Source organism: Panicum virgatum, chromosome 9N (assembly GCF_016808335.1).
Source record: "Panicum virgatum strain AP13 chromosome 9N, P.virgatum_v5, whole genome shotgun sequence".
NCBI classification, from domain to species: Eukaryota; Viridiplantae; Streptophyta; class Magnoliopsida; order Poales; family Poaceae; genus Panicum; species Panicum virgatum.
The window spans coordinates 48,485,960-48,510,042 of NC_053153.1; the positions used below are offsets into that span (position 1 = coordinate 48,485,960).

At 46.0% G+C, this 24,083-nt stretch overlaps 1 protein-coding gene across 1 annotated transcript; it reads right to left on the reverse strand.

The window, feature by feature from the left end:
- Nucleotides 1-22,036: 22,036 nt before the first annotated feature.
- LOC120692347 lies at nucleotides 22,037-23,462 on the reverse strand. Its single transcript, XM_039975618.1, has 3 exons — nucleotides 23,064-23,462; nucleotides 22,815-22,976; nucleotides 22,037-22,726 (listed from the first exon to the last, which is right to left on the reverse strand). Exons 2-3 carry the CDS (start codon nucleotides 22,971-22,973, stop codon nucleotides 22,310-22,312), a joined length of 576 nt encoding a protein of 191 aa, XP_039831552.1. The 5' UTR covers nucleotides 22,974-22,976; nucleotides 23,064-23,462; the 3' UTR covers nucleotides 22,037-22,309.
- Between the last annotated feature and the right edge of the window lie 621 nt (nucleotides 23,463-24,083).

Here is a 24,083-nt window from a genome sequence, read left to right on the forward strand (position 1 = left end):
GATGTACAACTCTGCAAGTCTAGCACCGGAGTAAGTAGTGTTCACTGGAATGAAGTGAACAACCTTCGTCAGACGATCCACTACTACCCAAATGGAGTTGTACCCTTTCTGAGTACGAGGCAATCCAACAATGAAGTCCATAGTGATCTCCTCCCATTTCCACTCTGGAATCTTCAAAGGCTGTAACAGACCTGCTGGCCTCTGATGCTCAGCCTTGACACGCTGACAGGTGTCACAAATAGCCACGTACTCTGCCACTGAACGCTTCATCCCATACCACCAGAAACGTTCCTTCAGATCATAATACATCTTCGTGCTGCCCGGATGAATAGAATAAGCTGTATCATGGGCCTCACTCAGAATCAACTTCCGAAGATCATGCACATCAGGCACGCAGATCCGGTTCTTGTACCACAAAGTACCTTGATCATCCTCTCTGAAATGAGGAGCCTTGCCCTTCTTGAGCAACTCACGGATCTCCTGCAGCTTCTCATCATCTTTCTGATGCTGCCTGATCTCTGCCTCTAGAGTCGGTACTGCCTCAAACGCTGCACTGGGAGTATGATGCAAGAAGCCCAGACTCAACTGCTCGAACTCCTCACATAACTCTGGAGGCATCTGGAAAGCCACAGCCATGTTGACATAACTTCTTCTGCTCAGAGCATCTGCTACAACATTGGCCTTGCCCGGATGGTAGTGAATCTCCAGGTCATAATCCTTGACCAACTCTAGCCATCTTCTCTGCCGCATATTCAGCTCATTCTGCGTGAAAATGTACTTGAGGCTCTTGTGATCAGTGTAGATATCACACCGCTGCCCATACAAGTAATGCCTCCAAATCTTCAGAGCATGCACAACTGAGGCCAACTCAAGATCATGTGTGGGATAGTTCAGCTCATGCCGACGTAACTGCCGTGAAGCATAAGCAATCACTCTGCCCTCCTGCATCAGAACACACCCAAGACCATCCTTCGAAGCATCACAATATACCGTGAACCTCTTCGTCTGGTCAGGCAGAGTCAGGACTGGCGCCGTAGTCAACCTTTTCTTCAGCTCATCAAAGGCCCTCTGACGCTCATTAGTCCACACGAAAGCCACATTTTTCTCCAGCAAAGAAGTCAAAGGCTTCGCGATCTTGGAGAAATTCTCAATGAACCTCCGATAATATCCAGCTAAGCCCAAGAATGACCTGACTTCCTTTACTGTCTGCGGTGTCTCCCACTCGAGTACATCCTTCACCTTGCTCGGATCAACAGCAATGCCCCCCTGAGAGATAACATGACCAAGGAATGGGACCTCGTCAATCCAGAACTCGCACTTGCTGAACTTAGCATACAGCTGATGCTCTCTCAATCTCTGCAATACGAGTCTCAGATGCTCCTCATGCTCTTCTTCTGTCTTGGAGAAGATCAGTATATCATCAATGAAAATCACCACAAAGACATCCAGATAATCCATGAAGACCATGTTCATCAGATGCATGAAGAAAGCCGGGGCATTAGTCAAGCCGAAGGACATGACTGTATACTCATATAGCCCATACTTGCAAGTGAATGCCGTCTTCGGAATATCCCCAGGACGGATCCTCAGCTGAAAATAACCCGAACGAAGATCAATCTTCGAGAATATACGAGCTCCTCGAAGCAGATCGAAGAGATCCTCAATACGGGGCAGTGGATGCTTGTTCTTGATAGTGACTGCATTCAGCTCCCGATAATCCACACACATCCTCTTCGAGCCATCCTTCTTATCTACCAGCAATAATGGAAAAGCCCAAGGAGAGAAGCTGCGACGGATATAGCCCTTGGCTAGCAACTCATCAATAGTCTTCTTGACTTCTTCATGCTCTATAGGTGCCATACAGTAGGGCCGCTTTGCAATAGGAGCTGTGCCAGGTAAGAGATCAATACAAAACTCAATGGCGCGTTCAGGCGGCATACCTGGCAGATCATCCGGAAAGACATCCGGGAATTCAGACACCACGCGAATACCGTCCGTGGGTCTAGCCTCCATCTGATGAAGAAATCCAGAAGGCTCTACTGCACTGATAACAACCTCTTGGCCACTGGAAGCTGATAGCAAGACTGTCCTCTGAGCACAATCTATCCGAACTCCCCACTTGGCCAGAGTCTCCATTCCTAGAATGACATCAATGCCCTTGGTGTCTAGCACCATCAGATCAGTACAGAACTCTACTCCCCTCAAAGAAACAATGACTCTCGGGCAGTAAGTGTGAGACCTCAACTGTCCTCCCGGTGAAGATACTAACAGGCACCTCTTTAATGTGCTAGTATGAATACCATGATGCTCGACAAAAGACTGAGTAATGAAGGAATGCGTAGCACCAGTATCGAAAAGCACTGTAGCTGGATATGAATTAACCATGAACGTACCAATAACCACGTTGGGAGCCTCGGCCGCTGACTCGGCCGTCACATGGTTCACTCTGCCCTGAAGTGGCGCCCTGGGCTGAGCTGGGCGCCCCTGCTGTCCCGCCTGCGCCTTCCGGGGGCAAGCGTTGGCGTAGTGCCCCGGCTGGCTGCAGTGAAAGCAGGTGCGAGGAGGTCCCTGAGCCTGCTGTCCAGTAGGAGCTGCCGGACGTGGAGCCTGCGGTGCCGGTGGAGCAACACGAGCCGGAGGTGCCGGTAACCTCTGGCCCTGCCCCACCTGCTGCTGCTGTCGAGGCGGGTACTGCTGCGTTGGCCTCTGCTGGTACTGCTGAGGAGGCCGGTACTGAGGCTGCTGGTACTGCTGGGGCTGCTGGAGGCGAGGACGAGTGTTGCTGCCAGTAGCAACGGGGACAACCTTCCTCTTCTTGTCCTCCATCTCCAGGTGCTTGCGCTCAGTGTTGAGCGCGCTGTCAACCAGATGGTTGAAGTCGTCGAAGCGGAGGTTGAGCAGCGCATACTGGAGGTAGTCCTCAAGACCCTCCATGAAGTGCTCCTGCTTCTTGCGGTCATCCGCAACATCGGCAGGGGCGTAGCGAGCCAGCTGAAGAAAGCGATCACGATACTCCGTGACCGACATAGTCCCCTGAATTGACAAAGACAGATAGATATCGAAAGATTAACTCAAGATTCATAAGGATAGAACAAGGGGCATTAGCTCAAAAGAAATCGTTGAATGATTATATCTAAGATTACCTGCTTCAGTGCAAGGAACTCCTTCTGCTTCATCTTCATAACGCCCGCGGGGACGTTGTGGCTGCGGAACCGCTCTCGGAACTGGAGCCAAGTGAGAGCCTTGCGGTCCTGAACTGGGTGGGACTCCCACCAGTCCAAAGCTGCCCCTCGCAGCTGTCCTGCTGCGTACAAGACGCGCTCACGATCATCGCACTGGGCGATGTCCAGCTGACGCTCCACTGCACGGAGCCAGTCGTCAGCCTGAAGAGGGTCGGACGTGTGAGAGAACGTCGGCGGGTGACCCCTCAGGAACTCAGCACGCCTGTCGCGAGGCTGCGGCGGTGGAGGAGGCGGAGGCTGAGTGTGAGCCTGCTGGAGAGCCTGAACAGTGTTGTTCAGGGTGGCCATCATCTGCATCTGGAGCTGGAAGTACTGCTCCGGAGTCAAAGGCGGAGGCATCGGGATCCCGGTACCCTGGTTGTTCTGACCCTGCTGCTGGCCAGAACCGGAACCGGTGCCCCTGGTGTTCACCATCTGATTTGAACAAAAGATGTATGAGCAAAGATATTGCAGGAATAAACTCAGATGGATATGATAACTCTTTGCGGAAAAAGACTCAGCCATGATAAAGTAGACAGGATAGAGTGGACTGTTTTACCCCCAACGATCTAACTCATTTTATTAATTAGTTAACTTTAACATTTGAGTGATTTTCTTTAAACAAATTTAAACTACTAAGCTATGCAATCAGTCAAAAATCCAAATCAAACATGTAGCATAATAACAAGCAGACAATTTTCACGATTTAGCTGAGTTTAACATACGACTCGACTAACACAACGCGTCGCGGATCGTGCTATCGTATTATTATAAAAGGGTCACCTAGCTAATACTCATGGTGGTCGGATGACTGATTCAGGCCAAAATCTATGAAAACTATTCTTCAGAGAGAGAAATCAAGGCAAGACGGGTAAAAGTCATAGAATTTAAGGGGTATAATAGTAAAATAGTTTCAGCAGACAAGGATTGGAGAGAAGAAGTCCTAAAACTCGACCAGTTCTATCTAGACTTCGTCCTACAGTCGATATGGCTCTGATACCACTCTGTAACACCCGGTTTATAAAAGAACATAAACCGAGCAATCATATACGTGCCAGGATCAAGTCACACGTATATACAACAGAATGAACAGTATATCATAGCACATATCACGAATAAGACATAATAAATCGAAATACGAATGTTATTTATTACAATAATGACAAAATGTCTGATACAGCGGAAGCGAAGTACAAGTACGATAAAAGCTCTCCGAAGCTGAGCAGGGCGCCACAGGGACGTCGACTGGGAGATGAACACCTAGAAGTCCTCGTAGTCCTGGTAGCGCTGGACGAACTCCCTCGTGTCGGCAGGAACTGAGCAGCAGTAGCGTATCCCAGAGGAAAAAGTAGAGAAGAGGCAAGAGTGAGTACACAACCGTACTCAACAAGTATAACACAAACTATGAGGCTCTAAGGTTGGCTGACTCAACTGCATTAGCTTTTAAGTGTTGGCAAAATTTTATTAAAACTATTTACTACAAGTTGATGAATTACCATTAACCCAGTTACATAGTAATTAGTCAAATTTAATCTTGATACTACTGAGAACCAAACCGAAACCAACCCACCAAGGTAACCTCGAGAGGCACCTCCCTCGTCGGAAGGAGACAACCCCACTAATCAAAAGGATGATCTGGGCCGCTCATAACCGTGAGCACGGCTAGTATACCAGTTTTACACTCTGCAGAGGTTGCACATCTTTACCCACAAGTCGTGAGCTATGCCAGTTGTTCATCACACTTCCTTAGGTGAGATGGCTAGCGACTCACTACGAGGCCGTTACAAAGGATCTCGTTGGTAAGGCGTAACCGCGAAGAGTTAGATCGGCGACGATGGGGCCCACCTCCGGGGGTACAAGCACAGGAGCGCAATCCAAGCACAGACCAAGCCGGAGGAGCAGGGACCATTGAAGCTTACTACTCTTGCCCCGCAGGTAAGTTACTCCAAACCAAAAAGACCTAATTAGTAAGCCAAGTCTATCCCATTCTAGCCTTGTGGTAGCGCTGTTGTCCCAGGTTGTCGCTCTATGAACCGGTCCTTATGGAGAGTGGCCAACCAGGCAGTAAGCACCGTGCTGGCCCCCTAAACCATGTTTCTACAAAAACCATCTTTTAACGAGACGTGAGCCACTCATCCACACAGAGGGCCACTCTCAGGATTAAGTTCAAGTAAACCATTAATCAATTTAATTAAAAAGGACCAGAATGTGTTATAGCGCAGCAACCTAGCACAACTAACCAAAATGCAACCCAAAGGATATATATAAAGGATATAAAGTGGCTAGAACAGTCCTTATAGGCATACAGTATTAAATGCAGTATGAAAGATGTATTTAAAGATGATAGGTTGTTCATGTTATACTTGCCTTCCTCGTACTGCTCTGGCTGCTGCTCAAACTGCTCGGAAGACGGCTGCTCCGGGTACTGGTACTGGGCTCCTCAGATGGATCAACGTCTACTCACGAACACATGACCAAAATAGTGCACAATAATAAGCATACAAGCAAACACTAACAAAAACTAAGAAACAATACATCAATACATTAAAACAGCACACTAAACTAGTCTAAAGCTATTCTACGCGTTACAACAATCGCGTGGACATAAAGAGCGCTAAAAACGGAGCTAAAACGCGTATTCTAGGCTAAAAACAAGGTTCAGGGGCTTATTTGTAAGAAAACTGAAGTTCCAGGGGGTTTTCTGCAAGAACTGAGGACTAAAACATAATTAAACAGTAGACTCAGGGGCTAACGCGCAAAACAACCTTAACTGGACTGCGGGTGCTAAAACTAGAAAGGTCAGGGGGGTCCGAGTAAAAACCTGGGTCAATCTGCAATTATTTTTGAATAACTCAGGACCGCGGGTTGAATCTAAGAAAGCTGGGGGGGTCTTTAACAAAAAGGCCAGGCGAAGGGGTACATCCGGATCTGGACCGCCGGATCAGGATCCGATGGCTCAGGATAGACTAGATCCCGATCTAATCTCAGGCGTTGAGACGAGATCTGACGGCTGGGACCGGTTGGGGCGTGGAAGGCGGCGGCGCTGTCGCCGGAGCAGAGCTCCGCGGCGGCGTGCGGCTCGGGCTCGCCGGAGTTGGCCAAATCCGGCACTCCGGGGGTCGGTTTGAGTCGGTGAAAGGCCGTGGAGTATGCCCGCGGCACGCGTGATTCACTGGAGGCCACAGGGAGGTGGCTCGGGGCTCGGACGGGGTTCCTCGACGGCGAGGGCGGCTCGGCGGCCACGGAGTTCGCCGGAACTCGGTGCCTGGGCGCCTAGAGCGCACCAGGGCCTACGGGATCTAGCGCACAGGGATCAAGGGGCCCGGGCGGTGCTCACCGTGCTCTAATTTGGAAGGAGACGTGGCGCAGAAGGGTCGGCGGCGAGCTCGGCGGCGATGGCGTGGGTGGCGCTCGCGGAGGAGCACGGGAACGGGCGCTGCAGTGGTCGGAGCAGAGGGAAACGGCTCGGGGAAGATCCGGGCATCGAGGCGGAGCCGGCGCGCTGCTCGGCCGGGGCCCCGGCGTGGTGGAGGGGCGTGGCCGCGGCGGCGCGGGCTCTGCTCCGGGCGGAGAAATCGCGGAGGCGGCGCTAGGGTTTGGAGGTGGTGCTGGTGGATGAGAGACGCAGGGGGGGTCGCGGTTGTACTTAAAGGGCGGCGGCCAACCTAGGCGGGCGCGCCGGGATGGGAGGCCGGCGAGATCGCGCCGGGGATCGCGGGCGGGCGTTGCGGGAGGAGGAGGACGGCCCTGACGCGTGGGGTCAGCCGGTCAGTGGGGCGACGCGCTAGCGGGCTGAGCGGCTGGCTTGCCGGCCCGGCTGGCAGCGGGTGCAGTGAGCGCGGGCGCTGACGCCTTGGGGCCGTGCTGCGTGAGTGGAAGGCGGGGGCAACGCGGCTGCGGGGTGAACGGGCTGAGCGGGGAGCGGGGAGCTGGGCTCCGGGAGTGAGCCGCGCGGGGAGAGAAGCGGGGTTGGGCTCGCGGCTCTGGGCCGGACGCGGGGAGCGGAGGGGAGTTGGGCCCGCGTGGGGTTCAGCTGGGCCAGGGATTTGGGTTGGGTTTCCAGGGGAGGTGGGATTGGGCCTGGGTCGAGGGTTGGGCTGCTGGGCTAGCTCTAGGATTTGGGCTCCCTTTCTATTCCTAATTCAAACAAGTTTGAATTCAAATGCAAAATTTGAATTCAAACCACACTCAATTAAAAGTATGCACCAGCATGAATGCACAACAAATTTTTAAACCTAGACAAATTTTAATTACTTGTGAAACAAAATTAAATTAAATGTAAGGCTAAACACAATAAATCCTAGAAAATTAAATAAAGCCAATTAAATTTATTAATAAATGCTGGAATTTAAATTAGGGTGTTACACCAGCTGCACTCAAGAGCTCCCAGAGACAGCGAGGAAGTCCATCCCAGTGCAAACAAGCTGAGTGCACGTGCCCCCTGCTCGTCGATCACCACCAGCTCGTCCATCTGTCCCAACAAAAGACCGATGGATCAGCTGACAGTCAAACAAAGAATGGCTGATTCTGGACAGTTAAAGAAATTGACCAAAATGATAGATAACATGCTCCGAAAATTCTCAAAAACTTACAGAAGATGCCTAGGGTAGTAAGGAACATTTCATCTAGTCAACACTAAGGCCAATTCACAGAGTTTCAAAGTGATGTTAAACCAGAAATCAGTTTGTCCAGAGAGGGTGTAATTTGACCATAACTACCAAACCAGTTGCCCAAGATAATTCAAAAGTTTACAGCTAGTTCTTCATCAAGTTACCTACAACTTTCATGTTGTACGATTTTTCAAATGAGCAACTTAAGATGGTCGAAAAATTCAGTTTAGGCAGACTGCTCCAAGTTGACAGATTTACCGAAGGTTACTATAAATTCGAAAACACTAAGGTAGGAGGCTTCAAAAATTCTCAAATTTTTACAGTAGATTGGTAATTTATGTAGTTACATTTCATCTTACAGACAAAACTTGATTTGAGGAGATATTCATATTTTAAAAAATTCGAGGGGACCAACATTTCCAGAATTCGCAGATTGTCTAGATGATCCTTAGGACTGGGTTTTAACTTTCCGATTACGATTTCTTTCAAATATTTCTTTGATGAAGATTTAAGGATGAATGCAGATCCTAATCGTCCTCACCAAAGAAAATAATCACCAAGTAACCTTGGTCTTATGCATTTAGTTAGCGGTGGCATACATAATACGTCTCTCGCTATATAGCTACTCGATATAGCTAACTAGCCTAGGGTTCGGTTTCGAGTTAGCGTGCTTGCAGAAAATTGACAGTATATAAAATGAACCTTCCATGCCAGCACTCACGAAAGTGTTCCCATACATTACCGATCACTATAGAACCGGCATCCATACAATTACCGTCATATGGACAACGTTAAGCATACGTCATCGAGACAACATATTGACTGAGTACAATTTCGAACCATTACTCCCCATATAATCAATTTCGAACCATATGGGTAGCAGCTCAAGTAGGCCACTATTTGAGCTCCAGCGTTCGGCTCGCATCACCGACGAGAAGGTCAGACTCCCTCAGCTGACTGAGCAAGCATACCTCCGCAGTGACGATGTAGTTGCAGAATTTAAATTATAGAATTTAAATACTGAAATGTAATGTGCTGGAAGTTAGCCATACAATATAAGCCACTTGATTATACCCATAAGATCCCCTAGGGCTTTACGTTCTAGACTTGTCCTTGGAGATCCTAGACTTTTCAAAAACTTAAGTAGTTTTGAAGTCAAGTTTTAGTTTGTTGTTTGGAAAACAGAGGCTGCCATCTCTGGTAGGCTGTCTGCGAGCTCTGATGCCAGCTGTGGCGGAACCACCCAAAGGACTGGGCCCGAGTGCATAGATCTTCGTTGCTAGGCAACTCCGACCCAAATCGGCACGCACCGGTAGTTCCTCGGGTGAAGCCTCGATAAAAGCCACGCTCTTCTAGGATCGCACAGACAACACTCACACGAAGGTGAGCCCAGATATTACAACATAGAGCATTGCATACATCATCAGAGTTGCAGCGGAAAGTAAATTTATTACAAACCATATTCAGAGTAGCGAAGTACTATAGAGTTCCAAACTACACAAATTATTTAAGTCTCATTATTGCAGCGGAAGGATAAAACGACTACTAGCGAAACGTGTGACGTATCGATAAAGCCCGTACGAAAAGCGTCACTCAAAGGGAGGGTGATCAGCACTAGCTGATGGGCCATCCCACTCAACAGACCAGCCCGGAGGCAAAGTATACGGTCAATTCAGACTCACAATCATGTCTTCGAAGTTAGTACCTGAAAACAGTGCCACAAGCAAGGCTGAGTATACTAATACTCAGCAAGACTTACCCGTCACCGGATATACCATAGTCCGATAACTAGACATGCAAGGCTCTTTGGTTTGTGGGGTTTGTTTTGCGAAAAATGCCACTAAGAGTTGATCCTTATTTTCAAATTTTAACTTGCCATATTCTAGTTGAATTAACCGTTCTAGATGTGCACCTAACTCTACACAAACATGGTAGAGCAACCATTTAATCAACCAGCAGTATTATCATCATCATGTTCCACTTGTTACTCTATGTGACCAAAAACGTTAAGCAATCTCAGGCCGTGAGAGGCGGACGATTCCGAATCTAATTTCAACCTGGCCAGGGGAACCTAACGCACACGCATGGGGATCGACTTTGCTTTCGCCCACGCTACTATTTCCTTTCTTTCCAGTCCGTGGATTCGGGACACCCTCCCCGACTACAGAGTCCGACCACTCTGCACCCGTACGTCTGGACAAAAATAAACCTACTTCTACCCAGAGGGTGCAAGGTCGTTCCACTCGCTGATCTAATTAGGTACTTAAGCTTACCGATTACCATATTTCTCGGCATGTGGCTAGTACTTTCAAACGCTTAACGAAATGAGCCACACACCACGACCTTAACCAATTTCGACTACACCAGCGGGGTATCACAACTACACAACCCCGCCCGTTGTCCTTATATTTGAGCTAGAGGTAAAGTCAGTCAATTCCTATATGCTCGCGAGAGGCAGGAAACCACTCGACTTCTACCATTCCTAATTAGCGGGGCAACTTGTCGATAAAAAGATCCGGATGTCAATCATAGGTACCTAGGGATCATGCATCTAAGGTTTTCGATCAACGCCTAGAAAACGTAAATGCGCAAATAAATTATTACAACACATATAAATAGTTAGGTGAATAATAATGCTGAAAATAATGGGTTATACACCGGGGCTTGCATTCTTGGGCACTGTCAAACTGAGAGCCTTCTGGGGCTTGGCCCAGGTCTTGGTTTACATTAGCACAGTTAAGATTAACCTCCGACGCAGCAAGAGAGTCCGCTGGAATCAGTTCGTAATCACCGTCGGTGAGATTAACCGCGTCTATATGCAATGCAAGATTTTCATGGTTATAATAGGATAAATTATTTCTTTCCTTCACGATAAAGTTGTAGTCCAACAAAAAGTTAACTTAATGATGATTTTTGTGAGTTCATTTACTGGGCAGTCAATTATGGAGTAGTAATTATAACTAAGTATCTTCATGAATGAGTGTGTGGGGGTGGTTTCCATTTCTAGAATTAAAACATAGCATGTGTTCACAAATTCATGACATGGAAACCTACTAATGAACTAGTGATGAAAAGTTTAAGTAGAATAGCTCAGACAATCTAGCATCTACTGTATAAATTTCAGCATCTAACAACAAGGCAATTAAACATGAAAAATCATGCAACTAGATTAACATTGGAACATCATAATTTTTCACAGAATGATAAGTATGGTTTATGGTGCTACAAAATTTACAGCAACAACTAGATATTATCTACTCATTACTGTAATTTTCCCAGATTTTATATACTCATGCATCAGGAGCTATAAAATTGACAAATCTAACATGCTAGCAACAAGAATAAATTCCACATAGTGTTATACAAGGGTTATGGATCTCAAAATTTTACCAGAGCCTAGATATTTTCTAAACATGTCCAAGAAAAATGATAAAGCATTATTTCTGCCAGATTAATTACTTATGCATTTAAATTTAAATGAGAGTGCATATTAATTCGAGATTCAAGATGACCAGTACTGTAGGTGAAATTATTATCACAGGAATTATTTACTCTAACTAAGAACATGTCTGAAAATCATGATCAGATATGAAATATTTCACTCAGGACAAAAATAACAAACTTAGCCATGATATACTAATTATGATTTATAACTGAAACAATACTCAGTAAATATGGATCAAACTTTGCAGGCATGGTTTTAGGACTAAAACAAGGCCCTAGAAATAAATCTAGATTTTTCTAAGCACAATAACTATATATTGTGAATTAAGTTGATTAGACAAGCATTAAACATAATATATAGCAAACTAGCTCTAACATTTCTCAACCTTATGGATCAGCATGATTTCAGTCACATGTTCATCCAGGAAAAATTTCAGAGCTAGAACATGTCCATGTTCTCTAGTATTAAAACATGAATTTTATTAGCAGATCTAAGAATCTTTGTAATTTAAGCAAGTTAACAGATTTAAACAGGTCTCATATTTTTACCATAAGACTAATACTCTACCAGGATTAACATGTCCAAAAATCAAGTTTATCCAATCAACAGAACTACCAGAACATACATGAGGGTTTTATTATATTCTTTTCATAGATTAAAATGTGATAGATTCTGAAGATTTGTATGTAACAAAACTTGTAGATTTCATTGTAATGGTTCCAGAACATTTGAGTTTGCATTTTTACGATTTGTCTGTGATTTGTTATGCATTTTTGAAGTTCACTACCAAACTTAGAGAAACTTGCACTCAGCCCCATAAGCGAAAAAAGAAAAATTACAACTGGGTCCTTCGCCGGCCTTCTCCACAGCCGCAACTTGCCAGTGGCGTTCTGCTAGGCAGGGCTTACCGGTGCTGCAACTGGGAGGCACGCTGGGTAGAGGAGTTCGAGAGCTACCTACCAATGCCGGCGTTCGGGGCTGGGGTGGTCGGAATCGAGGTCGCTGGCGTGAATGGCGGCGGTGGCGTTCGGGTCGCTGGTGTCGTGGCCGAAGGAGGGCTCGGGGTAGTCGAACGTAGAGCACACATGCACCGTGAGAGCGTGAGGAAGCTGTTGGGGGTAGCTGTCGTGCTCGATTGCTACCGGAATCGGCCGGTCCACGGCGAGCCTTGAGCTCACCGGCGGCGGCGCGATTGGGCGGCGGCGCTTGGGTGGCTCCAGGTGGGGTTCTGGGCGTGTGTGTGAGCTTCACTGGAGGTAGGAGAGGCTGCTGGTGAGGTCGGATGGGGGAATGTGGGTCGGGGATGGCCTGTCCGCGCGAGCTCGAGCTCGCCGGCGATGGCGGACGGCGGAGAAATGGGGAAATCGAGAGGGTGCGCGACGGCGGGGGCTCTGGTCCTATTTATAGGCTAGAGGGCTTAGAGGCGAAGCAAAATGCGGTCTGGGGGAGGTCGGACCGGGCCGGAGGCACCTGGCGGCGAGGTGGCGGCCGTAGAAGTGACGTTTCGCATGGCGGGGCGGCGTGTCGCCCTGCCAGGAGGCCTGGGACGCGTGGCGAGTGGGGGAACGGCCAGCTAGAGTGCCAAGCGACAGGTTTGAGGGGCTCATGGGGTCCAGATGGACGTGGACGGTGTCCACCGTACGCCGGCGGTGGGCGGCTACGCCGCGGGCAGAGGGCAGAGAGCGGAGATGAAGGTAGGGACCTGGTTGTACTTTTTGAAAGTTCAGGGACCTCTCGGTAAACTAAAATTTTCTCTAACTTCCTGGACTCAAATGAAAAAGTGTTGAATACCAAACTTGTGTAACTTTTCAAGTTCTACAACTTTTGTTTTAGGCAAATTTTCATTTGAAGTCCACATTTTGAACTATTTTAAAATTCCAAACTTGCATTAAAGGGCTTTGATTTTTATTTGATCGTTGATGGGATTTGGCTGAAAGTTGAATTCAGCACATGTCATTTAAGGTACCCACAACAACCCAAACTTATTTTTGTGCATATTTTTAAATAGGATTTGAGTATATTTTTAACATTTTTGCTCTCACATCCCAGGTTCCAAATGTGTAGTATGAATTTTATTTGACCTTTTCTTTCTGAATTAAATTTCCAAAACCCTTCTATAATTTAGTCGAGTTCCATGAATTGGCTTTTATTGCACAGGACACAAGAGGTGTCACACTCTAGGGCATATTTCCAACAGTCTCTCACTTGCACTAGAGTCAATCTAGAATGTATCTAATACCCATTGCTCTTGTGTGCCTCTCATGCTTGGGCTGTGGAAGGGGTTTTGTCAACAGATCTGAAATGTTCAGGTCCATGTGTATTTTGCATATCTTGATCTCACCCCAATTGATGAACTCTCGAATGAGATGAAATCGCCGCATAACGTGTTTGCTCTTCTGGTGATTCCTTGGCTCCTTGCCTTGCGCAATAGCTCCACTGTTGTCACAGTAGAGATCCAGCGGGCTAGAGGCATTAGGGAACACACCAAGCTCAATAAGGAACTTCTTTATCCAAATACCTTCCTTCGCAGCTTCCGAAGCTGCGATGTACTCGGCTTCTGTTGTAGATTCAGCCATTCTCTTACTTGGAACTTTTCCAGCTAACCGCACCACCATTTACTTTGAACACGAAACCGGACTGAGACTTTGAATCGTCTTTGTTGCTTTGGAAGCTAGCATCGGTGTAATTGGTTACAACGAGCTTCTCCTCACCTCCATAGACTAGGAACACATCCTTTAGTTCTTCTCAAGTACTTGAGGATGTTTTTCACAGCTGTCCAGTGACTCCCACCTGGATCAGACTGGTACCTGCTCGTAACATACTTAGAGCATAAGAAACATCTGGGCGTGTACTTATCATTGCATAAATGATAGATCCAATTGCCGAGGCATATGGAACTTTGCTCATGCGCTCTCGCTCATCAGTCGTCATAGGACACTGAGTCTTGCTAAGATGTATGCCATGTGACATAGGTAAGAACCCTTTCTTTGCCTCTTCCATGTTGAACCGCTTCAACACTTTGTCAATGTAAGTATCTTGGCTTAATCCTATAAGCCTCTTTGATCTATCTCTATAGATCTTGATGCCCAGTATTTATGCTGCTTCTCCTAAATCCTTCATTGAAAAACTATTTTTCAGTGAAGTCTTTACAGACTCAAGCATAGGAATATCATTTCCAATCAGCAGTATGTCATCTACATACAGGATTATAAATGCAAGAGAGCTCCCACTTTCCTTCTTGTAAACACAAGCTTCTTCTTCGTTCTTAATGAAGCCAAACCCTTTGACTACTTCATCAAAACAAATATTCCAACTCCGAGATGCTTGCTTTAATTCATAAATGGATTTTTGAAGCTTGCATATCTTTTCAGCATTGTTCGGATCAACAAAACCCTCGGGCTGCATCATATACACGTCATCGGTCAGGTTTCCATTAAGGAAAGATGTTTTAACATCCATCTGCCATAATTCATAATCGAAATATGCTGCAATAGCTAGAATAATCCGAACAGATTTAAGCATCGCTACTGGTGAGAAGGTCTCGTTGTAGTCAACTCTTTGAACTTGTCGAAAACCTTTTGCGACAAGTCGAGCTTTATAGATGTGAATATTTCCATCCATATCTTTCTTCTTCTTATAGATCCATTTGGACTCTATGGTTCTCACACCATCAGGCAGGTCTATCAAGTTCCAAACTTCACTTTTCCTTCATGGATTCTATTTCGGATTTCATGGCATCTTGCCATTTCTCGGAGTCGGGGTCTGCCATTGCCTTTGCATATGTCGCAGGCTCATCATTGTCTAACAAAAATTATTCCCGCGCTGCGCGGAGCCTTGATGACCTTCATGGTTGCGGAGGTGCTTCTGTTGCCATAGGCATCTCAACTTGTTCAGCTACATTTGCATCACTTGTAGAGTCTTGTCCTATTGGCTCATCTCGAACTTCTTTGAGTTGCACCGTTCTTCCACTTTTCTCTCCTTTGAGAAACTCTTTCTCTAGGAAAACTCCGTTCCGAGCGACAAATACTTTGCCCTCAGATCGATTGTAGAAGTAATACCCTATGGTCGCCTTTGGGTATCCCACGAATATGCACTTATCCGATTTGGGTGCAAGCTTATCAGATTGGAGTCGTTTGATAAATGCTTCATAACCCCAAATTTTTAGAAAAGACAAACTGGGAGTCTTGCCAGTCCATATCTCATATGGTGTCTTGTCTACGGATTTTCACGACACCCTGTTCAGTGTGAAAGCTGTTGTTTCTAGAGCGTAACATCAAAATGACAATGGTAGGTCTGATTGGCTCATCATTGATCAAACCATGTCTAACAGAGTTCGATTACGTCACTCGGAAACCCCATTCCTTTGAGGTCTTCTAGGTGGTGTAAGTTGTGGAACAATTCCGCAACTCTTCAGATGATCGCTAAATTCATGGCTCGGATATTCACCTCCACGATCTGATCGCAGGGCCTTAATCTTCTTGCCATGTTGATTTTCTACTTCACAATGAAATTCCTTGAACTTTTCAAAGGTTTCAGACTTATGCCTCATCAAGTAGATATAGCCGTATCTACTTAAGTCGTCAGTAAAAGTAATAAAGTATTGGAATCCTCCTCTAGCAGTCGAGCTCATTGGTCCACACACATCAGTACGTATGAGTTCCAGCAAATCTGATGCTCTCTCTGGAAAACCTATGAACGGCGTCTTAGTCATCTTGCCCATCAAATAAGTTTTGCATGTCTCGTATGATTCGAAATCAAACGAAGTTAGAAGTCCATCTGAATAGAGCTTCTTCATGCGTTTCACGCTTAGATTACCCAGACGACAGTGCCACATATAGGTAGGATTCAAATCAATAAGTCGTGGCCTCTTAGCACTGATATTACAGACAGGAAAATTATCAAGATTTAAAAGAAAGAGCCCATTCACAATGGATGTCAAAGTCACAAACATATTATTCTTGGAGATGACACAACCAGTTTTCTGACTCGCAAAAGAATAACCATCCTTCATTAAACATGAAGGAGACACAATGTTTCGACTCAAACTTGGAACAAAATAACAATTACTAAGCTCCAAAACAAATCCTGATGGTAGGTGTAGTTGCATCATTCCGACGGTCAAAGCAGCAACTCTTGTATTATTGCCGACGCGGAAGTCAACTTCTCCTCTTTCAATGCTTATACTCTATGTCATTCCCTGCATCGAATTGCATATATGAGCAACCGATTCGGTATCAAATACCCAATAATTAATATAAGAGTCAGCGAGAAATATTTCTGTAATATGAACAGCAAGTGTACCTAAAGTAGGAGAACAATTCTTCAATGATGCTAAGTACAGCTTGCAGTTCCTGTTCTAGTGCCCTAGCTCATGACAATGAAAGCATTTCTTGTCTGTAGCTGGTCCAGGTTTAGCCTTGGGTGGAGGGTTTGGCTTGGGGTTCACAGCCTTAGCCTTGCCCTTCTTCTTCTTCCATGAAGAACATTTCTTCTTGAAGTGAGGCTTATTCTAGACGGCCATCACATGGCCGCCGCCCCATGCTCTTTTTGATGTCACTTTCTGCCATCTTGAGCATGCCACACAGCTCATTCAAGCCCTTCTCAGCCCCATGCATGTGGTAGTTCGAGAGTCGAGACGAAGTTCCCATAGCTCGGCGGTAAAGAGGCAGGAATGAAATCACTGGCCAACTCTTGGCCAAGTGGGAAGCCCAGCTTCTCCAACCTCTATGTGTAACCAACCATCTTGATCACATGCGGCCCTACTGCTGCACCTTCTGCAAGCTTGGTTTCAGCAAAGGCCTTGGACACATTGAACCTTTCAGTCCTAGTCTGAGTCTGGAACATGCCCTGAAGCGCAACGATCATATCGTGCGCCGCATGGTTTGTTTCAAACTGCATTTGCAGCTCGGGTTCCATGCAAGCAAGCAATAGGCAGCTTACTTCACGGTCGTGATTAACCGCTCTCCTGTAAGCAGTCCTCTCAGCAGCAATGGCGTTAGCAGCAGGCTCTTCTGGCAGGGGGGTGTCTAGAACATCTTCCTTATTATCAGCCCTGAGAACAATTCTCAGGTTGCGGATCCAATCCGCATAGTTTGTCACATTCAACTTACTACTCTCAAGTACGGAACGTAAAGCAATTGGTTGGTTACGTGCCATTGATCTACAACAAAATAATGCAAAATACTAAGACAAATGTATTCATGATGGAGTAAAAGAAACAAAATTTACTCCCACTAAAATCAATATCCCTCTTTTGATTCATAGTGATTCAATACCCACAACTAACATGTCTACTAGTGAGCTTTTCCATCACCGCTAGAAGACGAGGTAGATCGGTAAGCAACTCTTGCTAATCATATCTCATATGACTCTTGTTGTTGGGTGACATCTCCATGTTTCGCTACCAACCTTTATGCCCCAAGGTCCTTAACCGTTAAGATGACTTTGTCAAGCTTACCAACCTTTATGCATGTATGTATCCGATACAGCCTGTCTAGTCAAGGAAAACTAGTGGCTCTCTAATTTCATAGATTCACCACCAATCATACAAGACATCATATGTAAAATTTTGTGTGGATGAATTTTCATATAAAATTCGCCTCAATCCGAGTTCGTATGCAAAAGTTATGACTGTTTTACTAAATAACATGTTTTTGCCTTACTTTTCCAACTCGGTAAGCAGATCTAATCTGCCTCATGCATCAAATGCATCTGGCGAATCATCCTAGGTTTCGATTCGATTAATCTCATTGATCTCCTCCTGCTGTGACTGGATTTATGTGTGTCACTTAACTCAGATGGCGGATACCCGACCGGTATGAGTAATTCGTCACACGACCATCGCAGCGAGGACACAAAACAGGATTAGGGTTTCATCTACACCATGCATATCTCCATATGCACATAACCGAATCTATAATGATGTAGTACATGCTTTGATACCACTGTAGGGATATGGGGAAGCAAAACAAATTTTTTTTATCACATAAACCAATGAACACTGCTGTTATAGATCATGGAATTACCACTAGATGCGCGATTGCGGAAATTTTGTAGCACGTCGGTGTAGTGCTGATGGAAGCCGGCAGTGCAGTTGCGTGAACCACCTCACGAACGGCTTGTCCTTGTGTAGCAAGTGCAACACCTCCAAGAAGTCCACACATACGGGAAGAAGCTTCGCACTCCGGATTGCTAGATCCGCGAGAACGAACTAGGGCTAGTTGCACGAGGAGGGAGCTTGGGCGCCAACTGCAGGGAGGAGGGGGCGGCTAGGGTTTCAAGGTTTGGGGTGCCTCTCCGCCTCTCCCTTCTGCTTATGTAGCCTTGGAGGCACCCCCCTTTGGTGGGCTCCCATGGGCCCCACCTTGGGTGTCCCTTAATGGGCCAACTGAATCCCATTAGTGCATCTAAACCCAGTCTAATTTGGATCTCATCCGCATTAGGCTTCTGGCCCTTAAGTGTGTGACCCTATGGGCTCACGCGCGAATAGACATGGCCCGAGTACTCCTAATCGCCAATAGTTGATAGCAGTCTCTAGCAAGACGTGTCAACTCCTATACACGCGCAAATCATATCCGACGAGCCGTCACAATCTTATACATATTGTTCCCTTTGTCTCATGATTTTTGGTCTAGCTTTAAGCCGACCACTCTTTCTCGATCCTGTGATTCAGAATCCTTGGTTAACTCTTAACCTTAGCATGGCCATGCATTTCCTGATCTAAATCACTCGAGGGGCCCAGAGATATCTCTCTCTAGCAGAGAGAGGCAAATCCCATCTCGACCGACTATGTCTCACAGCATGCTTCTTGATAGACCCGAAAGCTACCTTTATGACTACCCAGTTACGGTGTAGTGTTTGATAGCTCCTAAGTAAGTCGGATCACATCTTGAGTACATACGACGATCTCAGGTCTTAGGACACAGCGTATATATTGTGTAATGAGAAATCATCATCTCATGTTGGGTCAGTTCAGTCTCATGTCTCATATGAGCCCACATTATTAGTTTGGCATCCCCATATCAATGACTTGTGAAACGTAGTCAATCAACTAATACATGTGCTAGTCTAATATTCATGTGTGTCCTCACATGAACTCTGACTTTAGGAACATTTTCAAATATCCATATAAGTAAAGAGTTTCACAAATACTTGACATAAGCATTAATCAATACAAGTTGTCATCTATGAATATTCAAGAAACACTTTATTAATCATGAATACAAGAAAATATGATTGCCTCTAGGACATATTTCCAACAGTACCACCTAAGGGAGTATGGTGTCATGAGGCCTCAAAATGCAAGGGAACTGTTCAATCTGAGGCATTCCTCACTGAGGGTTACAGTTAAGAGAGACTTTGTTGCACTGAAGAATAGATTCAGGATTCTCTACAACTAGCCCTTCCATCCATACAGGACTCTCAAGTCAAGTTGGTCCTTGCCTGTTGTATCCTACACAACTGGATACTAAGGCATGGCCATGATGAACACATCCCACCAGAAGAAGACTGGCCTGCAAATCCTTCTGATGAGGCTGCTCCCAATGATATAGTTATGGATAATGGTGCTTGGGCTGCCAAAAGGGATACTTGGCTGAGCAGATGTGGCAGAATAGGGCTGGGGCTAGGAACTAGATACCCTGTAATGGACGTGACATTTATGTCTGAACCTATGGTAAAGTAAGGATGTTTGCTGTCTATTTGTGAACTTAATTCTGTAAATTTGCTGGTAGTGTTGTACTGTTTGGATCTTATTTTAGTGATGTCAAGTATGGATCTTAATTCAGTTATGTAATGTATGGATGTTTATTCAGTTATGTAATGTATGGATCTACTTCCAGTGTGATGACCTGATATACTGTCTTGTTATTTCTCACTTGATTGCTGCTAGTGTTTGTGGCATTTGATTGATGCTAGTGTATGTGGCATTTGATTGTTGCTAGTGTATGTGTTATTTGATAGCTTTTCTATATGCATTGATTTGAATTGGAGAAAGTAGGACATGGCTGCTCTAGGTGCTGAGCAAGTGGCTATCGATGCTGAAGAGGTGGTTGGAGGTCAGCAAGGCAATGCTGCTCCCCACGGTAGGCTGATCTGGACTTGTGCCATGTCTTGTTTTGTGTTGCGTCATTTCACTGATTTGGTTGGTGAGGGAGTGAAGACAGACAAGGGTTTCAAGGATGTGTACTTGAACAAGGTGGCAAGGGATCTATCTGAGTTTACTGGACAAGAGGTGACAGGTTCCCAGGTGTACAATCATCTGAGGAAATGGCATGCAAGGTGGGTTAAAATCTGCAGGCTCAAGGAGATCAGTGGAAGCCTGTGGGATAAGGAGTTGAACATGATCACTTTGGCCCCTGAACACTATGCTGGACATGTCAAGGTAACTATTTGTGATATGAAATTCTGTATGACAGCATATTTGATTAATTACTGTCATACTAAAGGTTGCCTTTACCTTATTTTCAAGACCATTCCAAGGACGCTGAGTTCCTGAACTGTCACCTTGTGAACTATCCTCAGATGCAGGCTATTTTTGCTAGTGGGGTGGCAACAGGAAAGTATGCAATGGGATCAAATGAACCACTGGGAGAGCTTGCAGAGCCAGAAACAATTGATGTTGATGCTGAAGCTCCACCAACTGCAACTGAGGCCAATGTTGAACCAGTTGAGCCAAGACCAGGACAGGCACTTGGCAAGAGGAAGAAGATATCAGAGGAGGAAGGGTGCTACTTGACAGGATTGACTGAAGCAGTTTGGGGCTTTGCAAATGCTGTCAAAGAATCAACACACTCTGAAGGTGCACCTGGAATAGTGAAGGCTGTGATGGACTGCACAAACTACCCCAAACCTGCACTGATGTTCTGCCTTGATCACCTGATGGAACATAAGAGGTCTGCAATGGGTTTCCTGGACATGGATGCCGAGCAGAAAGACTTATGTCTTGCATCATTTCTGGCCAAGAACAACTACTTCATGTGACGAGGTTGGCCAGGATTCTCTTTTTTTGCAGCACTGTGCACTGACCACCTAACTATTTGGGCTAAAAGCCTATGTCTGTAACTTAATCTGGAGTTCTACCTCCAAGACGTGACATTAGGTTACACATACAAGCAGTCCTGCTTTTTTTTGTAAATGAGATGAGTAAATTTAGGAGGTGGCAAGTAGCATACAAAACTCTTGTTGTGCTAATCTGATGCCATGATTAGGATTGTGACTGTGACATGAATGCATTCTGTTGTGCTAATGTGTCTTATTTGCAATCTGGCTATCTGAATTATGAAAGATATGCTTCTGTTGTAGAGATGAAATGGTATGTGGTCTACAATGGAAGAGTTCCAGGCGTGTACGATGACTGGAGTTTGTGCAACCAACAGGTTGTAGGTTTCAGCAAGTCATCATACAAGAGCTTCAAAACTAAACACGAAGCTGCTGAAGGATGTTACTCAGGATATTGCTGCAAAGAAGTCACCAATCAGTGTTAGAAACTGGGTAATTGTAGTTCTGGTGGCCATGGTTCTGGGTTGTATGTGCAAGGTTTATTTGATGTAAACCTATGTATTCGTGATTAGCAGATGTACTTTGAACAACTCCTATTGAAGTCATCATGTAAGCATAATTAATTCAGAACATCTATGATGAACCATGATATTTGATGCTTCTAAGGGATCCTTTAACAATGGCATTTGTCAGCACCCAGATGTATCACAAAGACGGATCAATCATGGCATGCTTCCAGGAACTGCCGTTTGCGCAGCATATCAAGGTTCACAACACCATAATTCACAAATATGATTAGAAGTTTGATCATTAGTTTCATCACAGCACCATAAGAAACACTACTAGGTTTCAAGAATCTAGAGGACCACCTAGCAAACACAGGCATTACAGCTTCACTGTCTTACAAAATAAGATCACAAGTTTGATCAGAGCCAATAAAATATGGCATGGCAGGCTTAAGATGCAACTAGACTGCACTAGTCCTACCAACAGCAGCTACAAAAGATCATCACCATCAGAGTAAACTCAGAGCATCACTTGTTCTTCAGTACGACTGAAAGCATCATTGCCACTAGGAGGCCAAGTAGGCATAGGATCACTCCAACCAGGACCTTCTTGTCCAACTCTTGACTGTTAATCCTTGAGGCCAATGTTGAACAAGACGCCCGTGCAAACCTCGTTCTCATGGACAATTCCCTCCTTATCCTTGCTTTCTCCTGCACCAGAGCTGCCTTCTCGATGGCCCAATCCTCCTCCTCTTCTAGCAGTGCTTCCTTGTCCTCCATAACCTCATTTCTCAACTGAATGGCACCCAGTAGATCAGTTTGGGCATCATCAGCTTTCTTCTTGAACTGGGCAACAACATCCCACAGAGTCGCAGCAACTTCTTGGGACTTTGGCGGCCACTCATCATCAACCCACTTGACAAAACGGCACATCCTAGACTTGTTCTGCAAGTGCACCATAAAACGAAAATGTCACATTGAACATGTTATAAGACAAATGGTAGAACAGTTAAGACACTTTCACGGCAATAACCTTAAGGGGGCAACCAAGGTAGCGTCGGCCAGTGTTGGCGCCATCCCAGCAAAGCAAGCATCTTGAGGGTCTTCCATGGCGGCATCTAAGGCTACTTTTGCAGTCAAGTCCCCTCCAATCTGACAACTCAATCCCCTCTGGAACCTCACTTGCAGACATCGACTAGAAAACCACAATCATTCAGACTACATAAACGTTCTACTCATTCTATCAACAAGGTAAAGAAATCTAGGAGGGGAAGGAACATACTGGAGATGAAGGAGGTGACTCCTTAGTACCCGACTTGGACCCATCTCCTGAATCACCAGAGCCATCTCCTGACTTTGCGCCACTTGTAGCTCCTCTTGCCTTCTACGCACTCGATTCGGCGTGCCACTCGTAGCATTTCGGACACCTCCGACCAAAGTCGCAAGCGGTAGGGCAAGACCCGCCAGATTTGAGCGCGAGGAGCTCAGCTAATCGGATTTGGAGGGGCTTTGACTGTGCGATGAACCTCCATGGACAGGGTGGCTTGCACTGGGGCGGGATAGGACGGGCATGGCGGCATCGACCAGCGGAGGAGCACGAGGGCGGCGAAGGCGAGGAGAGCTCGAGGTAGAAGAGGGGATGGTGAACGAGAGGGAGTGACTTCTGTCGGCCTCAGCTGAAGACTACTAGCGATGAAAGGGTATCGTTACCCATTGCCATGGTCCGGTGGGCCGAACGACCCAATCCAGCCTACCAAACACGAGCTCGCTGCATTTCACAATGCAGCCCAACAGCTAGTGCAGCCATCCAATCACCAACTGCAACTGATAGAATTGGGCTGAGCAGCCATCCAAACACGGGCCCAAATGTAGCAGGGTGAAGCGGTGGTCGGCGGCGAGCGGTGCCTTGGGTTTATCGTCGCGGCGACTGCAGAAGCTCCTGGAAACAATGGAGTCTTGCAAAGAAGCCCTCCGTGTACTTTTTTGCTTTTCTGTTTGGTTTCCACGGTGTAGGCGAAAATTTGGGGGGGGGGTACTGTTATCCAAAATTAATGTAATCCCCATCCTTTCGCGAAAAAAAAACTGTTGGGAGAGCAGGCCTCCAAATCTCCTTCGTCTCGGACTTTGCACATTAAGTAAGAGGCAAATCAGATTTTTAGAAAGCGCAGTTCAACTACATGATTGTTCACTTCTTTTTTTGAAGTTAATGATTGTTCACTTCTATTCATCTACTTTGTCTACATCCACGAGGCTTTGTACTAGTCACCTCCCTCGAGAAAGTTGCCCATCTGCACTATATTGC

Bases quoted from the DNA above. Each gene is read 5' to 3' on its own strand.
- LOC120692347 (XM_039975618.1), bottom strand. From the start codon at position 22,973: ATGTCTGCAAGTGAGGTTCCAGAGGGGATTGAGTTGTCAGATTGGAGG. The intron at 22,727-22,814 runs GTTATTGCCGTG...GTGCACTTGCAG, and splicing joins ACCTTGGTTGCCCCCTTAAG to AACAAGTCTAGGATGTGCCG.